General features: G+C 51.0%; 1 protein-coding gene across 3 annotated transcripts in view; it reads left to right on the top strand.

The window, feature by feature from the left end:
- Positions 1–19,434, top strand: part of LOC137430221 (uncharacterized) — a 35,294-nt gene that overhangs the window by 15,140 nt on the left and 720 nt on the right. The window contains exon 4 of one of the 3 annotated variants that reach the window (XM_078780431.1): positions 17,337–18,710. The exons of 1 other annotated variant lie outside the window; for it this stretch is intronic. In XM_078780431.1, the coding sequence (XP_078636557.1) occupies positions 17,337–17,623 (287 nt within the window). In that variant the 3' untranslated portion in view covers positions 17,624–18,710. Of the gene's footprint in view, positions 1–12,584; positions 15,544–17,336; positions 18,711–19,434 lie in introns of those variants that run through there. One more of the 3 variants, XM_068120918.2, reaches the window with a different exon arrangement.

The following is a 19,434-nucleotide window of genomic DNA, read 5'->3' as shown; positions in this document are numbered from 1 at the left end:
GGGGAAGGGGAGGGGAGGGGGAGAGGGGGAGGGGGAGGAGGGGAGGGGGAGGGGGAGGGGAGGGGGAAAGGGAGGGGAGGGGAGGGGAGGGGAAAGGGGAGGGGGGGGGGGGAGGGGGAAAGGGAGGGGGAGGGGGAGGGGGAAAGGGAAGGGGGAGGGGAAGGGGGAAAAGGGAGGGGGAGGGGGAAAAGGGAAGGGGGAGGGGGAAAAGGGAGGGGGAGGGGGAAAAGGGAGGGGGAGGGGGGAAATGGAGGGGGAGGGGAGAAGGGGGAGGGGGGAGGGGAGAAGGGGAGGGGTAGGGTAGAGGGGGTAGGGTGGAGGGGAGGGAAGGGGGGATGGAGGGGGGAGGGGAAGGGGGAGGGAAGGGGATGGCCAGTCAACAATGACGTTGCAGTTCTCATGGTCGGAGACCAGCACAACAATCGGACATAGTCCTGCATATTCGCAACAGCACGAAGCGGATTTTGGAGACTCACCGATCCTGTGACGTCCTCCAGTACCGGCGTTGCCGGGCGGGGAAGGGAGACCCGTACATTCCCAACCCGTACATTCGCCCTCTCGACTCAAGCTCACTCGGACAAAAGCCTCGCACAAATTACACTGTGAAGGCCCAATGGTCATGTCTATGCCACAAATCACGGGCGTACTGAATTGAAAATATATAGAACGCTCATACTCCGTGAAAAGTGAAGCCGCCGTGTCGCCATCTTGGTCAGCACGACTCGACCAACTCGCTGCACGGATCTCGTTTTGTGCGGCAATAAACTGCTCCAATCGGTTACGGAAGGGTTGTGGAAAGACGTTTCACAGCTGTTTCAAAGACATTTAATTCATATCGCACAAAATCGATACAAAACACGATCGCATAAAAGGTGAAAAAACGTGACGTGTGATGGGATGGAACATCACGTGATCACTCTGAGCGAATCAGTCTGGCGGCGGTAATCGAACATCACGTGATCGCTCTGAGCGAATCAGCGAGCTGCTCTGGAACCGGCTGAGATTAGCGGGTACTTCGCTGAAATGCGCTGAGGTAAATATGAATCGTCAAATATTTTGAGTTCGGCCATGTTCGTCCCAGGCTCAATGGCCATGTCTATGTCAAATATCAAGCACGTAAGCCTCTCCGTTTAGGAGTCTATCGGTAACATTATATACACACACACACACACACACACACACACACACACACACACACACACACACACACACACACACACACACACACACACACACACACACACACACACACACACACACACACACCGTGTTTTATATATATATATAGATGTAACAACATATACTGTGTAAAGCTTGGCGATTCCCAAGTGGAAACGATCCGCAAGATTCAACACCGTTCATTCCATTATGAAGGAGGATTTGGGCTTCAGGAGAATCTCAGCGAAGTTCGTACCAAAGCTGCTAACGATTGAGCAGAAGCAACTCCGTTTGGAGATCGCACAGGACATGCTGGAGACTGTGAACAGCGATCCCAGCTTCCTCAACACAGTGATCACTGGCGATGAGTCCTGGGTTTATGGGTACGACCCAGAAACCAAGTTGCAGTCATCACAATGGAAGCATCCAACATCCCCGAGGCCAAAAAACACAAAATTTGATGCAGTAGCGTTGTTCAAGTTTTTCCGTCATTTTGTCAAAAACGAAAATCCGACGGCGCTCACTTACATGTCCTCACTCATCGGCGGTCTGCCGTCGAATGACAGCTTCTGCAGGTGGGAAAAAATTCACGCGTGTGCATTAGGATCGCCTACATACGTGCACCAATCAACGCCTCCCTCGCTTCTTCTTTTTTACGCACGAAAAATAAAGGTCGGATACTTTTTGAACACACTACGTAGTGCTTGATAATTATGTTATTAAAGCGCGGCGTTACGCGCGCTGCTTGTGAGCAAGGAGGAAGCGGACAAGCGGTAACATATAAACGTCTTTATTGTAAGACTACACTAACACTGTGCTCCTCCGGGCTGGTCGCCCGGGGTATATCATGAGGCCACGCCTACCCCTCGGGCGTGGCCACCGCCCACTTGGTGCGTGGAATGATGTCACCACGCCAGTGGGCTTTTGTGTCCGCCACACGCGCCCCCCCAGAATTCCCGCGCACCTGGAGGGCCAGTTTGCGGGGCAGACGAATGACCCGGCCGAAGCGCCCCCTGGCGATCGGCGGCGTCCGGGGTGCAGGGATGCCAGGTGGGATGCCCCTGGCTGCTCCTGGGATGGGTGCAGGACCGGGGGGCGGCGTGGCGGCGCGGTGCCGGGGGTCCGCCCGCAGGAGGGCGGCCCCGACGTGGGGGTCGGGCCACTGGCGGTGGATGGTCCACATCGAGGTGGGCCGGCTTGAGGCGGTCTACCGAAACGCGGTCAGGAGTACCGCCGATGTCCAGGGTGAAGTGCTTCGCCCCGGTCTCCAGCACGCGGAAAGGCCCGTCGTACGGGGGCCGCAGTGGTGTCCGATGGGCATCGTGGCGGACGAAGACGTACTCCGCCGTGCGAAGCTCCGGGGCGACGTGCGTCGGTGGGTGCCCGTGGCATGCCGTTGGCACCGGGGCGAACCTCTGGGCGGTCTCTTGCAGAGCGGAGCGCTGCTGTGCCGCGGACCATGGTGCCGTGGAGTCGGGGAGGAACTCGCCCGGCACCCGCAGCGGTTGCCCGAAGACCAACTCCGCCGCGGATGCGCGCAGGTCCTCCTTGGGCGCCGTCCGGAGGCCCAGCAGGACCCAGGGGAGCCTGTCGACCCAGCCGCCGTCGCGGAGGGTGGCCCGGAGCGCGGCCTTCAATGAGCGGTGAAATCGCTCACACAGGCCGTTAGCCTGGGGGTGGTAGGCCGTGGTTCGGTGCAGCCGGACCCCGAGCCCCTGCGCAACCGCCCCCCAGAGCTCCGAGGTGAACTGGGGGCCGCGGTCGGATGAGATGTCTGAGGGGGCGCCGAAGCGGGCGACCCAGGTGGCGATGAAAGCCTGCGCGACATCGGCCGCCGTTGTCGACGCCAAGGGCACGGCCTCCGGCCACCGGGTGGTGCGGTCCACCATGGTGAGGACGTGGGTGAAACCCCGCGAGGGGGGCAGAGGTCCCACCAGGTCCACGTGGACGTGGTCAAACCGGCGTTCCGGCACCGTGAACGGGGCCAACGGGGCCTGGGTGTGCCGGTGCACCTTGGCGCGCTGGCACGCGAGGCATGTCCTGGCCCAGCCGCGGACGGCCTTCCGGAGGCCATGCCAGACGAACTTGTCGGCGATCAGCCTTTGGGAGGCCCTCGCGCCCGGGTGGGACAGGCCGTGGATGGCGTCAAACACCTGGCGCTGCCAGCCCGCGGGCACAATGGGGCGAGGACGCCCGAGGGAGACGTCGCACAAGAGGGCCGCGCCCGCGCCGTCGAACGGCACCTCGGTGACGCGGAGGCCCGTGACGGCGGTCCGCAAGGCCTGGACGTCGGGGTCAGCGGCCTGGTCCGCTGCCATCCGGGCATAGTCGATGCCGAGGTGGACTGCGTGGGCGACGGCCCGGGAAAGGCAATCCGCCACCGGGTTGTCCTTCCCCGCAACGTGCTGGATGTCCGTCGTGTACTCGGACACGGCCGAGAGGTGACGCTGCTGCCGGGCCGACCACGGCTCGGTGACCTTGCCCATCGCGAAGATCAGCGGCTTGTGGTCGACGAAGGCAGTGAACGCCCGGCCCTCGAGCAGATGGCGGAAGTGCCTGACCGCCAAGTGAAGTCCGAGCAACTCGCGGTCGAAGGTACTGTAACGGCGTTCGGGCGGGCGAAGCTGCCGGCTAAAGAACGCCAGCGGTTGCCAAGCTCCACGCACCCATTGCTCGTGCACCGCGCCCACCGCGTAGTCCGAGGCATCGGTGGTGAGGGCGATCGGTGCATCGGGCGCCGGGTGCGCGAGCATGGTGGCGTTAGCCAAGGCGAGCTTCGCGCCCGTGAACGCCGTGTCCATCTGCTCGGTCCAGGTAACGTCGCCTTTGCCCGGCTTACCTCGGAGAGCTTCGTGCAGGGGGCGCAGGAGCTGGGCGATACGGGGCAGGAACCGATGGTAAAAGTTCACCATGCCCAGGAACTCCTGCAGCCCTCTGATCGTGCGGGGGCGCGGAAACCCCTTCACCGCCTCCACCTTGGCCGGCAGGGGGACGGCTCCGTGCCTGGTGACACGGTGCCCCAGAAAATCGATTGTGGCGGCGCCGAACCGGCACTTTGCGGGGTTCACAATCAGGCCATGCTGGCCCAGGCGTTCGAAGAGCGTGCGGAGGTGGCGTAGGTGCTCTTCGCGGGACGCGCTGGCGACGAGGATATCGTCCAGGTAGACGTAGACAAAATCCAAGTCGCGCAGGACGCTGTCCATCAGTCGCTGGAACGCCTGAGCCGCATTCTTCAGACCGAAGGGCATGCGCAGGAACTCGAAGAGTCCGAATGGCGTGATGACCGCCGTCTTCGGGACGTCCTCCGGCCTGACGGGGACCTGATGGTAGCCGCGTATGAGGTCCACCTTCGAGAAGAAGGACCTGCCCGCCAAACGGGCGGAAAAGTCCTGAATGTGGGGGACGGGGTAGCGGTCGGGAGTCGTGGCGTCATTGAGACGGCGATAGTCCCCGCACGGTCGCCATCCCCCGCCGGGCTTCGGCACGATGTGCAGCGGCGACGCCCAAGCGCTCTCTGAGCGCCGAACGATGCCGAGTCGCTCCAGGGTAGCGAACTCCGCTTTTGCCACCGCCAGCTTCGTCGGCTCGAGGCGGCGTGCCCGGGCGTAGACCGGTGGCCCGACGGTGGGGATGTGATGGGCCACCCCGTGCTTAACGGCCCCCGCCGAGAAGGTGGGCCGCGTGAGGGCCGGGAAGCCGGCGAGGAGGCGGGTGAATGCGTCCGCTGCCGGAAGCGTACAGACCAACGTGGCCGGAACCGAATCGTTCGGCAAGCCGCTTGGCAAGCCGCTCGTTGAGCTGGGCAACGCACATGCGAGCGAGCTGAACGTCTCGGCCTGGACAAGCCGTCTGCGCTTGACGTCGACCAGGAGCCCATTAGCGCACAGGAAGTCTGCGCCAAGCAGTGCCATGGGCACGTCGGCGGTGACGAACGTCCATCGGAAAACCTGCCCTCCAAACCGCAGAGAGAGGCAGCGTTTTCCGTACGTACGGATGGGCGTCCCGTTCGCGGCAAGCAGCGCGGGGCCCCCACCCGCGGCGTGCTTGTCTGACGTGCCGGCGGGAATGACACTCACCTGTGCTCCCGTGTCGCACAGGTAACGGCGCCCGGAGAAGGTGTCCGTTATGAACAGCAGGCTGCTCGAACGGCCGGCGCTCATCGCCACAATTGAGCGCCGGCCCGGGCGTTTCCCGACCCGTTGAAGGAGCACGGCGGATGACACCGCCGAGCTTCGTGGCCGAACTTGGCGTGGAACCAGCACCAGGTGGTGGAGCTGGAGGAGCGCGGCTGGCTCCGCCAGGCCGGTGGAGTCGACGGGTTTCCCCGCGGTGGCGGTTTTCGCCGCGGCGGTGGGCGGGGCGTGGCGGCGTTCACGAGGTGCGTATCAGCATGCTGCTGAAACTCAGCGTGCTGTAGAAGATGATGCTGTGGAACAGCAGCGTCGAAGGCCGTGACGGCCACGCCAACGCTCGCCCGCGTGTCCGAAGCGGCGAAGTACTTGTCCGCCTCGGCCGCCAATGCTCGGGGTTCCGTTAGCCCGGTCCCGGCCAACGCGAGGCGAACCTGTGCTGGAAGTTGGCGACGGAAAAGCGCCCGGAATAGCGAACCGGGGGCTTCGTCGCCTAACAGTGACAGCATATGGTCCATTCGGACCGACGGGCGCGTCTCACCGAGCTCGGGGAGATCCAGGAGGCGGTCGGCCCGTGCGTCGTCCGTGAGGCTGAACGTGGCTAGGAGTAGCCGCTTGAGTGCCTCGTACTTGTGGCCGTCCGGTGGGTGGCGAAGGACGGACACAACTCGAGCGGCCGTGCCGGGCCCGAGGGAGGCGACGACGTGGCAGTAGCGCGTGTCATCGCCGGTGAGGTGCCGAAGCTGAAATTGGGCTTCGGCCTGGACGAACCAGACTTCGGCCTGAGCCTCCCAAAATTCCGGAAGTTTGACGAAGGCGGCCATGGCGATGGCGTCGCGTGTGGAAGGATCGCTCCGGCAGATCCAACGTCGAGGGTCACCAGTAAAGCGCGGCGTTACGCGCGCTGCTTGTGAGCAAGGAGGAAGCGGACAAGCGGTAACATATAAACGTCTTTATTGTAAGACTACACTGTAACACTGTGCTCCTCCGGGCTGGTCGCCCGGGGTATATCATGAGGCCACGCCTACCCCTCGGGCGTGGCCACCGCCCACTTGGTGCGTGGAATGATGTCACCACGCCAGTGGGCTTTTGTGTCCGCCACATTATGTTATATAAGCGTTTATCTTGTATCAGCAGTTTAAATTGAATAGATATGTTCATTTAAATTAATCGCTGATGTCCATCACCAGCACAACGCCAAATGTTGAAGGAATCGGAAGAGTGAAATAATGCCATGTCATGGTGGCTTAAGAGTTAAGCTAGTCATTTGTAGTCTAACAAATCTGTGGACTCCTTCCTCATTACGTGTGACTTCACATTATTTTAGGTGGAATTAAACATTGAGAAGAGGAAGAATGCCATATATGTGAAAGAGAACGAATAAATAGTTTGAATCTGGATAAAATTTGGTTATAATGGCCGACTGAACAACTGGGGCCAGCTAAACCAGCATGTGATTTTATGAGGACCACAAAAGAATGGCCAAAGTTTGCACAATTACAGTCAGGAACTTGACTCTGACGTACGTGGACACCCCGAGCGAAGGTAGGCGTGAGCAGACTCCCCAAGTAAAGGTAGGCACAAGTGGACGCCCCAAGCAAAGGTGGGCGCACGTATACGCCCCCAAGCAAAGTTGGGTGCACGCATACGCCCTGAGCAAAGGTGGGCGCACGCGTACTCTCCGAGCAAAGGTGGGTGTGCGCGGATGCCCAGAGCAAAAGTGGATGCGTGCGGAAGCCCAAAGCGAAGGTGGGCATGCATGGAAGCCCCGAGCGAAGGTAGGTGCGAGCAGGCACCCCGAGCGAAGGTAGGTGCGAGCAGACACCCCGAGCGAAGGTAGGCGCGAGCATACATCCCGAGCGAAGGTAGGCGCGAGCAGACAACCCGAGTGAAAGTAGGCACGAGCAGACAACCCGAGCGAAGGTAGGCGTGAGCAGACACCCCGAGCGAAGGTAGGTGCGAGCAGACACCCCGAGCGAAGGTAGGCGTGAGCAGACATCCCGAGCGAAGGTAGGGGCGAGCAGACACCCCGAGCGAAAGTAGGCGCGAGCAGACAACCCGAGCGAAGGTAGGCGTGAGCAGACACCCTGAGCGAAGATAGGTGCGAGCAGACATCCCAGGCAAAGGTAGGTACGAGCAGACATCCCAGGCGAAGGTAGGCACATGTGGACGCCCCGAGCAAAGGTGGGCACGCATGTACGTCCCGAGCGAGGGTGGGTGCATGCATACACACCGAGCGAAGGTGGGTGCATGCGTACACACCGAGCGAAGGTGGGCGCACGCGGAGAATGCGTGCGCACGCGGAGAATGCGTGTGCACGCGGTGCCCTGAGCGAAAGTCGGCCTGCAGGGTGCCCCAAGCGAAGCTCATTGCGCTCAGCGTAAGCAAACCCACCTAACAAACCTTGATGCCCAAAACAAAGCTTGATATGGATAAATGCCATGGATGAAGCTTGATGTGGATAAAGGCTTTGCTTCCAATAATCTTTCTGGGTATCAAATTGAGAATGCTATTTTTTGGGGGGTGGAATGAACAAAAATGTGAGTAAATTAGTAGGCACGAGCAGACAACCCGAGCGAAGGTAGGCGTGAGCAGACACCCCGAGCGAAGGTAGGTGCGAGCAGACACCTCGAGCGAAGGTAGGCGCGAGCAGACATCCCAGGCAAAGGTAGGTACGAGCAGACATCCCAGGCGAAGGTAGGCACATGTGGACGCCCCGAGCAAGGGTGGGCACGCATGTACGTCCCGAGCGAGGGTGGGTGCATGCGTACACACTGAGCGAAGGTGGGTGCATGCGTACACACCGAGCGAAGGTGGGCGCAAGCGGAGAATGCGTGCCTACTAATCTCGCGATACTAAATCAACTTAGTATCGCGAGATCACGGCGAAGTCACGTCTTTTCGAAGCTGTTCCATGCGCTCACGCTTTCGAAGCTAAGTGATGCTTCTCAATTGTGTTTTTGTCGAGACTGTATCTATCTTTCGGTGTATGTACCTATAGCGTATCTTTTGGAAAATTTTCGGTGCTAATTTTTCGTACATGTATACACAATCGTCGGTTAATGCGTATCGAGTATTCTGCAGCCTAGTACTCGTAGGCTTTGGCTACCGTACCGTCTCCGACCTTGTGGTTTTGTTTTTCTCTTAGCGATTCGTCGAATCCGCTGCAATTATTTTCGTTCTCTGTTTCGTCCCAGTCGTTCACCCCATACCTCCTTGTTTAATATCTCTACTCAAAAAAAAAAAACCCCCAAAAAATATTTCCTTTCCAGGTCTTATTCGTTTATTTGTTGTTCTTTTTTGTTCGTTCGTTCTTCGTTCGCGATCACGTGGTTAGAAATGTATAATCTCTCCCCTGAACATCTATTTTCTCTCATATATTATAACACCCTTTTCTTCTTTTCCTACAAAAGGATGCTTTTGTCTTGCACACCAAATCTATTCATTCCAAAAAATATATATAATACCATCTCTTACAGTTCCTCCTTTCTACATTCCCTAAACTATCCAGAACTCCACCCCTCCTTCAGTGTCCTCAAACGTATTTTTGACTCGAAGGTCTCAAACTCATTTTGCAAAAAATGTTCGTTTCCCATGAATCGTACACTTTTCAAAATCCAATCTCACCCCTCCCCTCCAACTCCTCCCCATCACCCATCCCTTTCAAATCTCCCCCCTTGCCCCTTCCCTCCCCTCCCTCCTAAACTCCCCCCACACCCCTCCCCTCCGAGACTCCCCTCTCACCCCTCCTCCTCAAAGCATCCTCCCTGCTTCTTCCCCCTTCCAACTTTCACCTTCATCTCCCCCAACCTTCTGCCTCGCTCTTCCCCCTCCTCAAATAACACCTCACTGTGCCTCACCCAATCTCCATCAAACCTTTTGTCTGCCCCATTCTTCCCTTTCTCCAAGCTATTCTGAAATCTCTGAAATCTCTGACACACCTTCAACAGCTCTCCCTACCTCTTCCTCCTCTTCCACATCTTACCCTACCCCTCCCCCCCCCCCCCCTGTTCTGGACCGGATGCTCCCCCTTCCTCTTCATTAACAGTATGGACCTCAAACATCCGGGGCCTCCGCTCAAACTTGACTGATCTCTCCATACAGGTTGCTTCTGACAAACCAGATGTGATCTGCTTAACAGAAACTTTCCTCCTTCATGATGTCTCTGATGCCTTGGTATCTCTCCCAGGTTACTCCCTCCTCCGGTATGATAGACCTGAGCCTCGTCCTGGAGGTGGGGTTGCTATCTTTATAAAAAACTCTTCCTCACTCACCCTCCACTGCCCTCTCTCCACCTCACCCCCAGGAATACCTTTGGCTACGGCTTCCCCTTCGCTCCCACCTTTTGTTCATATGTGTCTTGTACCGTCCACCAAACAGCGATGACTCCATCTACATCTCGCTGTCTGATAATATGGACCAACTTCTATCGACCCATCCCAACTCTCTTTTCCTCATATGTGGTGATTTCAATTGTCACCATGCCAGTTGGCTGGGTGTGGGTACCTCTCTCACCAGCCATGGCTCTTCAGCAAAGGACTTCTGCGACTCACTGGGACTGATACAATCTGTCAATTTCCCGACCCGGATCTCAGTCAACGGAGCATCTTCTCTTCTGGATTTGGTTATGACAAACTTCCCTGAAAATGTCTGCTGCTCTTCTTCTGCTCCAATCGGCTCATCTGATCATGTGCTTGTCAAAGTGGACATCTCTCTGACCATTCTCAGACAGCCTCCTCAGCGTCGACGAGTCTGGCATTTCACTCAGGCCAACTGGCACGGTCTTCAAGCAGCCATCAATCATCTGGACTGGTCTCCCATCTCTACCGCCTCTGACATCAACTCATCCTGGGAATTCTTTCAAAGTAAATTGCTCTCTCTCTCATGCACAGATTTATCCCATCTCGTCTTCAGTTGTCATACCCTTCCTCCCGTCCATGGTACACGGAATCTTGTGGTGAGGCTGTTGCCCTGAAACAACTTGCTTTCGTCTCCTGGAAAGCAAATCCAACGGAAGGAAATCTCATTTCCTTTCACAAAGCCCGAAACAAGTGTGTGTCCACCCTCAGGAGAGCCAGGAAGCAATATCTCACCGTTCTCAAGACTGAACTCTCTTATCTGTCTCCCTCTTCCAAATCCTGGTGGCGTCTGGTCAAATCTGTTTCTGGTGTTTGTTCCCCCTCCATCCCCTCCCTCACCTCAAATGGCTTAACGGCTGACTCCGCACGTGAAAAAGCTGAATGCCTCAACTCTGTGTTTGCCTCTAAATCTTGTGTCCCAAACCCATCCCTCTCTGTACCCACCGTACCCAGTCGTACCCAGCTGCTCCTGGACTCTGTGTCCTTTCCTCCTGACAAGGTGGAAAAGTTTCTGTCAACCCTCGACTCTGATTCTGCAACTGGTCCTGACGGCATCAGCCCACGGGTCCTAAAATCATGTTCTTCCGCTCTTTCACTCCCTCTTTCTGTTCTCTTCACCCTCTCTTTTGCTCAAGGTCATCTGCCATCTGCTTGGAAATCAGCCAACATCACCACTTTGCACAAAAAAGGTGCAAAAACAGATCCCAGCAACTACAGACCAATCAGCCTTCTCCCAATTATCAGCAAAGTCATGGAATCCATCATTGCTTCAGATATGAAATCTTTCCTCTTCTCCAATGGCTTGATCTCTGATCATCAATTTGGTTTCAGACCTGGTCACTCTACTCTGGACATGCTGCTTCTGCTTTCTCAACAATGGATGGAGGTCCTCAACGCCAAACAGGAAATTAGAGCTGTCTCCCTTGACATTTCACATGCCTTCGATACGGTCTGGCACCCTGCTCTGCTCACCAAACTCTCCTCCTTTGGTATCCATGGAAATCTCCAAGCATGGCTGGCGGACTTCCTCTCTGGTCGTAGTCAACGTGTGGCCCTGAATGGGTTTCTCTCATCTCCTCTTCCTGTTCAGGCTGGAGTTCCCCAAGGTAGTGTTCTGGGCCCTGTGCTTTTTCTGGTCTTAATCAATGATCTCTCTGACTCTCTTGAAAATCCTCTCTATCTCTTTGCTGACGACTCTACTCTGTCGCTCCATTCCTCATCCCTCAGATCGGCAGTCTGCAGCCTCCTCACTCTCTGCAGACCTGGACAAAATCACAGACTGGGCAAACAAATGGAACATGTCTTTCAATCCTGATAAATCTCACACTCTTACGATGTCTCTCCGAAAAGACCGACTGGAAAACCCTCCCATCCACTTTCTGAATAATCCTCTCCAAGAAGTTCTGTCACTCAAGCTTTTGGGTCTCACTATTTGCCATGATCTTTCCTGGGAAAACCACATTTCAAATCTGGCATCCAAAGCCAGTCGCCGACTGGGCATCCTCCGTCGTGCGAAGTCCTTCCTTGGCACACCTGAGCTCCTCACCACATACAAGGCTTTCATCCACAGCTCTATGGAATACTGCTCTCCCCTCTGGTCTGGTGCTCCTGCCTCACACCTAGCCCGTCTTCACGCTGTTGAAACCAAAGCGTTCAGAATCATTGGAATCTCCCGCGATGAAGCTAACTCCAAGGGCCTTTCACTCACTCACCGCAGGCAGGTTGGTGGTCTTTCCGTCTTCTACCGACTCCTCTCTGGCCTTGCCCCCCCAGCCCTCTCTGGGCTCTGTCCCCCAAATATTCCTACAGGTCGCACAAGATCTGCCTGCAACCCTCTTATGGTTAAACTGCCAAAATCAAGACTTTCTGCTCACCTTCACTCCTTCATTCCTCTTTTCTTCCGCCTCTGGAACCAACTCCCTCACTCTCTTCAATCCCACTCCACCCTCCAGGTCTTTAAAACAGCTGTTCACCACCATCTCTTATCCTCCCCCATCCAAAACCTTGATCTTTTCTACCCCCGCTAATTTCGGTCCCCTTGTGTTTTATACCTCTCCCCCCTTCCCACGCCTCCTGCCCCCAAGCCCTCTCCCTCCCACACTTCTCCCTGCTCTCAAATGTTGTGGTCGTGTGCTTCCCCTTCTCTCCCCATCTTGTCTTCCGCTCCCTCTTTTTGTATATTTTGTCTGGTTGCTTTGTTTGTGAAATAAATGTTAGCTCTTTCACGAGCCTCGATTCAGTATACAAAAAAAAAAAAAAAAAAAAAAAATGCATGAGTGAATGAGTAAATGTTGTTAGATTAAGTAAGCTAGTTAACATAACTCCATTCTTAAAATACTTGAATACAATAACAGGACCAGTGGATACCGATAGAACAGTTCACCATCCCCATATCACATCAACAAACAACAATGGTTGTTTGATGCTTTTCATTACAGGATTGGAAGATGCTGAAGAAAAGTCAAAGAAGCCAAAAAGGGAAAGAAAGGAGGAGGATGTCATCAAGGAGATACAGCATAAAGCAGGAAAGAAGAAAAGGAAAGAAGAAAAGATGACTAAGCCCGCATATGGAAAAAAGATGAAGAAAGAGGCAAAGGGAACAGAAAAAGATGTGGGAGTTACAAAACCAAAGAAAGTAAAGGAAAGCTCAGAAAAAAGAGGGAATGGCAGAGAGAAAACTTCAGGAAAAGGACATGCAGAAGATTGTCATCAAACGGAAAAGAAAACAGACACAAAGAAAAAGAAGGACAACAGAAAGGAAGAAACAAAGAAAAGGAAAAGAAAAACAAGTGATTGATGATGAAAGACAAAAAAAAAAAAATTTGCAATAAGGGTTATCTACTTTCTGATACAAGTCAACGAACAATTCCAAAGGTTCAGCGAAGACCATAAATTTTAAACTCTTGAGAAAATTCAAGAAAATAATTTGGGTAAAGAATGTCAATGATCTCTGTACTTGATAAACTTGATGTTTCAGGTTTTTGTTTTGCCCAAAATATCAATTTGGCGTTACTCTCCAAGAGGGCTGGCAGGATAGTCTGGAGTTACACGCACTCTCTTCCAAGCTGTCTAACTTGGGTTTGAATTCTGATCCAGCTATAACCTGCCATTCTCGTTACTTCACGTGCAATTTGAGGCATTAGTGTGTGTGCGCCATCCATCGGAAGGATGTCAGGCCGGAGGACCCATCTGCCAGCACTGGTAGTTGGTGCACGTTAAAGATGCCACAATGTCTTTCACGAAGAGTAGGCAAGTTATTGCCGAGACCCTGAACAAATTCCTGCTCAAATCACCATCAGTCGGAGTGGCGACCCGTCCAGGACCGATTCTGACCTTGAAATATTTCTCCACTTGTACTGAATGTGCCAAAGCTCCACCAACATTATGGACATCCATTGTTATTATATCCACTTTTGCATAAAAGGGTAAATGTCACAGGTTCAAAAGAAAAGTAAAAGTAACATTATAACCATCGATCATTTTGTGAGGCGATGATTCTCCACGGCGCAGAATTTTAGAATACAAGGAAAAGAAAGAATGGTAACATGTAAAAGATTCTAAACATAGTATGCGTTGCATTGTTGCTGTAAGAGCTTCCATAAGGACAAAAGAATTCCATAAAAATTGGTTCAAGTTTCATGCAGTCAGGAAGGAGTAAAACCAAGGGTGTCAAACATACAGCCCGAGGCCCACATCATGCCTGCCTTACACTTTCGGCTGATCCACAGACTAGTAGTCACTCATGCATGATGAGTTTCCCATCTGATCCAACTTCAAAAGACATTCTTTTTGCGCAAAATTTTATTTTTTTAATAATTGAAAAACACGTTTAAAATAGTGTTTATTGACTGCATAATTAGTGACCATATATGGTGATCTTTGCATAGCTACCCGCATATGTCACTAGTACCTATTGTATCCTGGGACGTGACGCTAGTGACGGCACTTCCTCCAAGCTCAGTGGCGGTGTTAAGTGTTTGTCCCGTCAGTATGTCCATGTGTGTGTGTGTGTGTGTGTGTCAACTCTATTACGAGCCTTAGTTCAAGTATAGAAAAAGTGCATAATATGAAAATATATACTGTAAGAGGGCCGTTTGTCTGACTGTGTGTGTGTATGTGTGTGTTATTTCAATATTAAATATAAATTTTCCTCAATGGGTGTAGGGAAGTGTTTTAGGCACCCACAAAAAAAAAAAAAATTATGCCGGGCAATGTTGGGTACTCCTGCTATAAAGTGTATTTTATAAAGTGCACGCTGCAATGCGTTAATTCCCAAGCTTGCGGTATGTCGGTGTATAATTGTATATTTTCAAAAGTTTAGAACCAATATATTGTAACCGAACAATTTTCATTCTTCTATCAAAATAATTGGTTTTCAGAACAAAACAAAATTAATGTTCAATGTTGCCCAAGATAGAGCACGGGTACTGGAGGCGAGCAGTAGTCAACCGGGTGAGTTTTTAGCCAGTACGAGTCCGGCAGTATCCCACCTAAGGCATATCGTCATATCCCATACCCAGGTTTATTGGTCCCTGTAAGAGCAAACAGATCTTGCGCGAATGTGAGGATATGTAAACACGTGGGACCACACAGATTTTCCCCTCCTGGAGGCACAAAAGTGACGTTTTCATCCAAGAAGAGGAAGATAGATATCGAGGGTCATACGATTTAAGAAAAATGGAGAAACACGTATTTCTTTGTGGAAGTGAATGGAAAACCCACTTGTTTGATTTGTTGGCAACAAGTAGCTGTTGCGAAAGATTCCATCGTTCAGAGACACTATGAAGCTAACCTTGGTGAGAAATATGATAAATATACTAAAAAGTTGCATGAAAACAAGGTTTCTGAATTAGCACAGTCATTGAAAAAGTAGCGATCGTTTTTTATCAAGCAAGTGAGGCTGCAGGTAAGGTGAGCTACCTGATTGCCCATAAAATAGCTGTGTCATCGAAACCATTTTCGGAAGGAGAATTTTTGAAGAACTGCATGGTAAAAGCCACATAATTAGTCTGTCCGGATCAGCGGCAGGCTTTTGCGAATATAAACCTCTGAAAATGAGTCTGAGAGGATTGGTGATTTAGATGAGGATTTCAACAGTCGCCTCCGGAACAAGGCGAAGTCTTTTGCTGCATTTTCAGTTGCAAATGACGAAATTACAGATGGATTCATTCTTGAGTTGATGGAAATATGCACATAACAGAGGAGTTTATATACAGACTTGGCATTTAATATGGAATTTTTTTTTTGTGGGGGTGAACTTACTTTTCAAGATGACTTAGAACCAAAAGTTCATTGGAATTATGTTGAAATTATTCTAGATTTTGTTAATGTGACCTTTAAAAGAAACAAAAACCACATTTGACATTTCGAAGCAAATAAATTGATCCTTGAAAGTGATGTAAACTGATATCGAACTCAATTCACGGACAGTACTGTGTTAAACTTGTGTGCGTTTTCCAGAAGTATCTCTTTATTTTGCACATTAGCCAAAAATTTTTTTTAACAAAAACAAAAGTTAAATTACGACTGGGATTACGGACAGTAAAATTACAGTTCAGTACTTCGTGTAACCCCCACGAGCATTCAGGAGAGCACGTACACGTCGAGGCATGCTGTTCACGAGATTTGCCAAGGTTTGGACAGGAATCGCTTGCCATGCAGTGTCAATAGCCTGCTGCAATTCACGCACAGAGGCAGGCTGCTGGTCCAAGTTGTCGATTTGACGCGTTAATTCTGCCCACAAGTTCTCTATCGGATTCATATCCGGGGACATGGCAGGCCACTCCATATGCTCTACACCACGGTCAGCAAGAAAGTGTTGGATCATGCGAGCACGATGAGGCCGTGCATTGTCATCTTGGAAGACAAAGTTTCCTCGAAAGGCTGCACGAACAAATGGAAGCAATGTTTATTCCAGAATGGCCCTGTGCTTGAACTGGTTCAGGTTTCCATTCAGAACAACCAGGTCAGTTTTGCCCCCTGCATGAAAAGCAGCCCAAACGGTCACCCCACCACCTCCAGCTTGGACTCTTGGCACTATAAAATCTTCGTTGTAGGCTTTATGCACTTGTCTGCGCACTCGGACACGGCCATATTCACGATAGACCAGAAATCTAGACTTGTCACTGAAGATCACGTGATTCCAGTGTCCTGGATGCCATTGACGGTGCTCTCTGGCCCACTGCAATCGGTGCTGGCGGTGTTGTCTGGTCAGATGTGGCTTTCTCAGGGGACGCCTGGCACGATAGCCTGCTTGAACCAGTCGTTGGTTGACTAGCCTTCTGGATACAGGCACATTTGTCAGTTGCTGCCACTCAGCCCTAAGCCGATTAGCTGACTTGGTACGGCCATTGCGGACTAACCGGTGCAGCTGGCGATCATTCCTCCTTGTGGTTCTGTGGGGACGTCCTGACCTCGGTATTGGATTAGGGACACCCCTCTGAGCATTTCGTTTCAGGATCTTTGACACCTGACCTTGAGTGATGCCATACTGCCGAGCAATAGCACGCTGTTTCATGCCGGAATTTCGTAAAGCCACCACTAAATGACAAACAGCATTGTCGAGTTGACGGACCATCTCCAGGGGAAGCGGCAATAACCTTTGTAGACGTGCAGCAGTTGTTTTCCACTAATACAGAACGCAACAACCCTTATATACCTGATTGTGAAGCCAATCATCAAATGTACCTGTCCGTACATTTTGTCACGCCACCTGTGATATAATCCTGTTATTGACTTCTTGCTGCGACAAACAATCAGTGACATGGCTCTTTTAACAAATAAATCACCGAAGCGTAAAATAAACTCACCAGATTGATATACCGAGTTCAGAAATTAAACCCAAGTCAAGAAAAAATATATATTCCATATTAAATGCCAAGTCTAATTGTTTCTGATGAACGACAACAGCTGATGACCTCTTCAACAATTTGGTGAGAGCACTGAACAGTTTAGTTGTGGACTGGACACGAGCTGTGAGTCTGGCCACAGACGGGGCACCCTCAATGGTGGGTAAGAAAGCTGGAATTGTTGCAAAATTTAAAGAAAAATTGCTGTGAACCTAAGCTAATAGTTTTGTAATTTCATTGAATTGTGCACCAAGAAGCATTGAAAACCCTGAAAATGAATAACGTTATGAATGTGGTCATTGAAACCGTGAATTTTATTTGAGCAAGAGGTCTCAACCACAGGCAATTTAACCGCTTTCTGGAGGAAGCACATTGAACATGGACTGCCATACCACACTGAAGTCCGATGGCAAAGTCGGGAAGCTGTACTGAAACGCTTCTATGAATTGCGTGGTGAGATACAACTGTTCATGGATCAGAAAGAAGAGGATGTACCTGAATTGCAAGAAGAAATGGCTTCAAGACCTTGCATTTCTGGTAGATGTTATGTAACGCCTGAACTGGCTCAACATAAAGAAGCAGGTGTACAACAAAGTGGTGACAGAACACTACACCAGCCTTTGAGATGAAGCTTCAGCTATGGGAGAAGCAACTTTCTGAGAGCAATTCAACACATTTCCCCACATTGAAATCTTTACTTGACATTGCTGGGCCTCAGTGTGATAAGGTCACAGAAAAGTACAAAGGCAAATTTGCTGAGCATCGAAAATAATTTCAAGAACAATTCTCTGACATCAGAAAGGTTGAAAAGTTTGCAATTTTTTTTGCATATAGTGTTCTTCCATAGAACATGATGTCCGAGAGGAGGTACAAATAGAAATAACAGAACTGCAGTGCGACACATTGTTTAAAGATAAGTTTTCCGATGTTGGTATGAGCACATTTTATCAATACCTGGTACAAAATTAATCCAAACTGAAGTGTTTTGCATCGAGAATTATTTTTATGTTTGGAACAACGTACGTCTGAACAGGTCTTCGCTGTAATGAGCAAAAAGTCTAAACCACGCTCTCAACTTACTGACACACCTGAACACAACACTCAACTTCGCCACAGCCCAGTGGCTCCAATATTTGATGCAGTGGCCCAAACTAAGAAGTTTCAAGTGTTAGGAAGCAGCAGCAGTAACTAAAGAAAGTACCTGTGTATTTTTATTTCTATTAAATTATTGGTGGTGGTAGTAGTAGTAGTAGTAGTAGTAGTAGTAGTAGTAGTAGTAGTAGTAGTAGTAGTAGTAGTGTTGCTATGGATTATTGCCGACATCTAGCAGATGACAATATTAAGTTTTATTATCTGCCTATTTTACTCGTTTATTGGACGAATGGCCCGTATGAAGTGCAGTGGCATCTAATCAGGCCCGCCATATAAAATGCGTTTGACACCCCTGGGTAAACAAATTCACCTCCAGTTGGCTGTTATCTTGTTTATCATTGGGCCAATCAGTGATAATTGTTGTTTATACATCTCTAAAAAACATTTTGTCTGAGTTTTTTTATGACAGACTTGAATATGTTTATGCCTGTTGTTTCAAAACAGCTTATGCAGGCAGAATGGATTGTAAAACCCAAACAAAACCTGAAAAACTACTAAAACCTCTTTATACATTGTTCCAGCATGAGATGAGTGGTGTTACTTGTAGTCTTGAACATTATGTTTTGTTAGCATTAAAAAAAGAAAAGAAAGAAAAAAGCAGTCAAGTTGCTCCGGAAGGATTATCAAATAAACACACCTAATTATTTCCATGGACAGCCACTGGAAAAGGTTCAGTCTCAACTTCTAGGCCTCACATTCAGCCATGTCCTCTTCTCGGGTGACCACGTGGTAAAGCCAAAGCCAGTGGCAGCAGGAGAATCCGACACAATTCAAAGCCTATCCCTGAAACATCTGAGTTACTCAGTCTGTAAGGCCTTTGTCCGTAGCCCAATGGAGTACTGCTCTCCCCTATGTGCTGGCACCCCAGCATCACATCTGTCACTCCTGGATTCTGTAGAATCTAAAAGGTGTTAACATTATTCAAATCTCTTGCAATGAGGCAGAACCACAAGGTCTGTTGCTCTTAGATGAAGGAATGTTGGTGGCCTCTGCTCTTTCAGCCATTTGGGGGTTGAATCCCCCAAATCCAGGCTGTCCCACTCTACTCTTTTGTTCATTTTTTTCCCTCCCATTTGTGAAATTGCCTTATTGATGCTGTCCAATCCCATTCTTCCCTTCAGGGCTTCAAAGGAAGCAATATACAACCATCACACGTCATTTCCCATCACTATCCATTATCTTTTCTGCTCCATCAATTATACCTTAACTTAACGCAATGCGGGCAAGGGGGTTAACAAGGGGAGATGCAGAAAATAGGGCAAAATGGAGAGGATTGTCATGGGGACCG

Source organism: Myxine glutinosa, chromosome 6 (genome assembly GCF_964187855.1).
Source record: "Myxine glutinosa chromosome 6, kmMyxGlut1.1, whole genome shotgun sequence".
NCBI classification, from domain to species: Eukaryota; Metazoa; Chordata; class Myxini; order Myxiniformes; family Myxinidae; genus Myxine; species Myxine glutinosa.
Note: the sequence above shows the minus strand (reverse complement) of the source record. Positions and strands in the feature narration are given on the sequence as shown.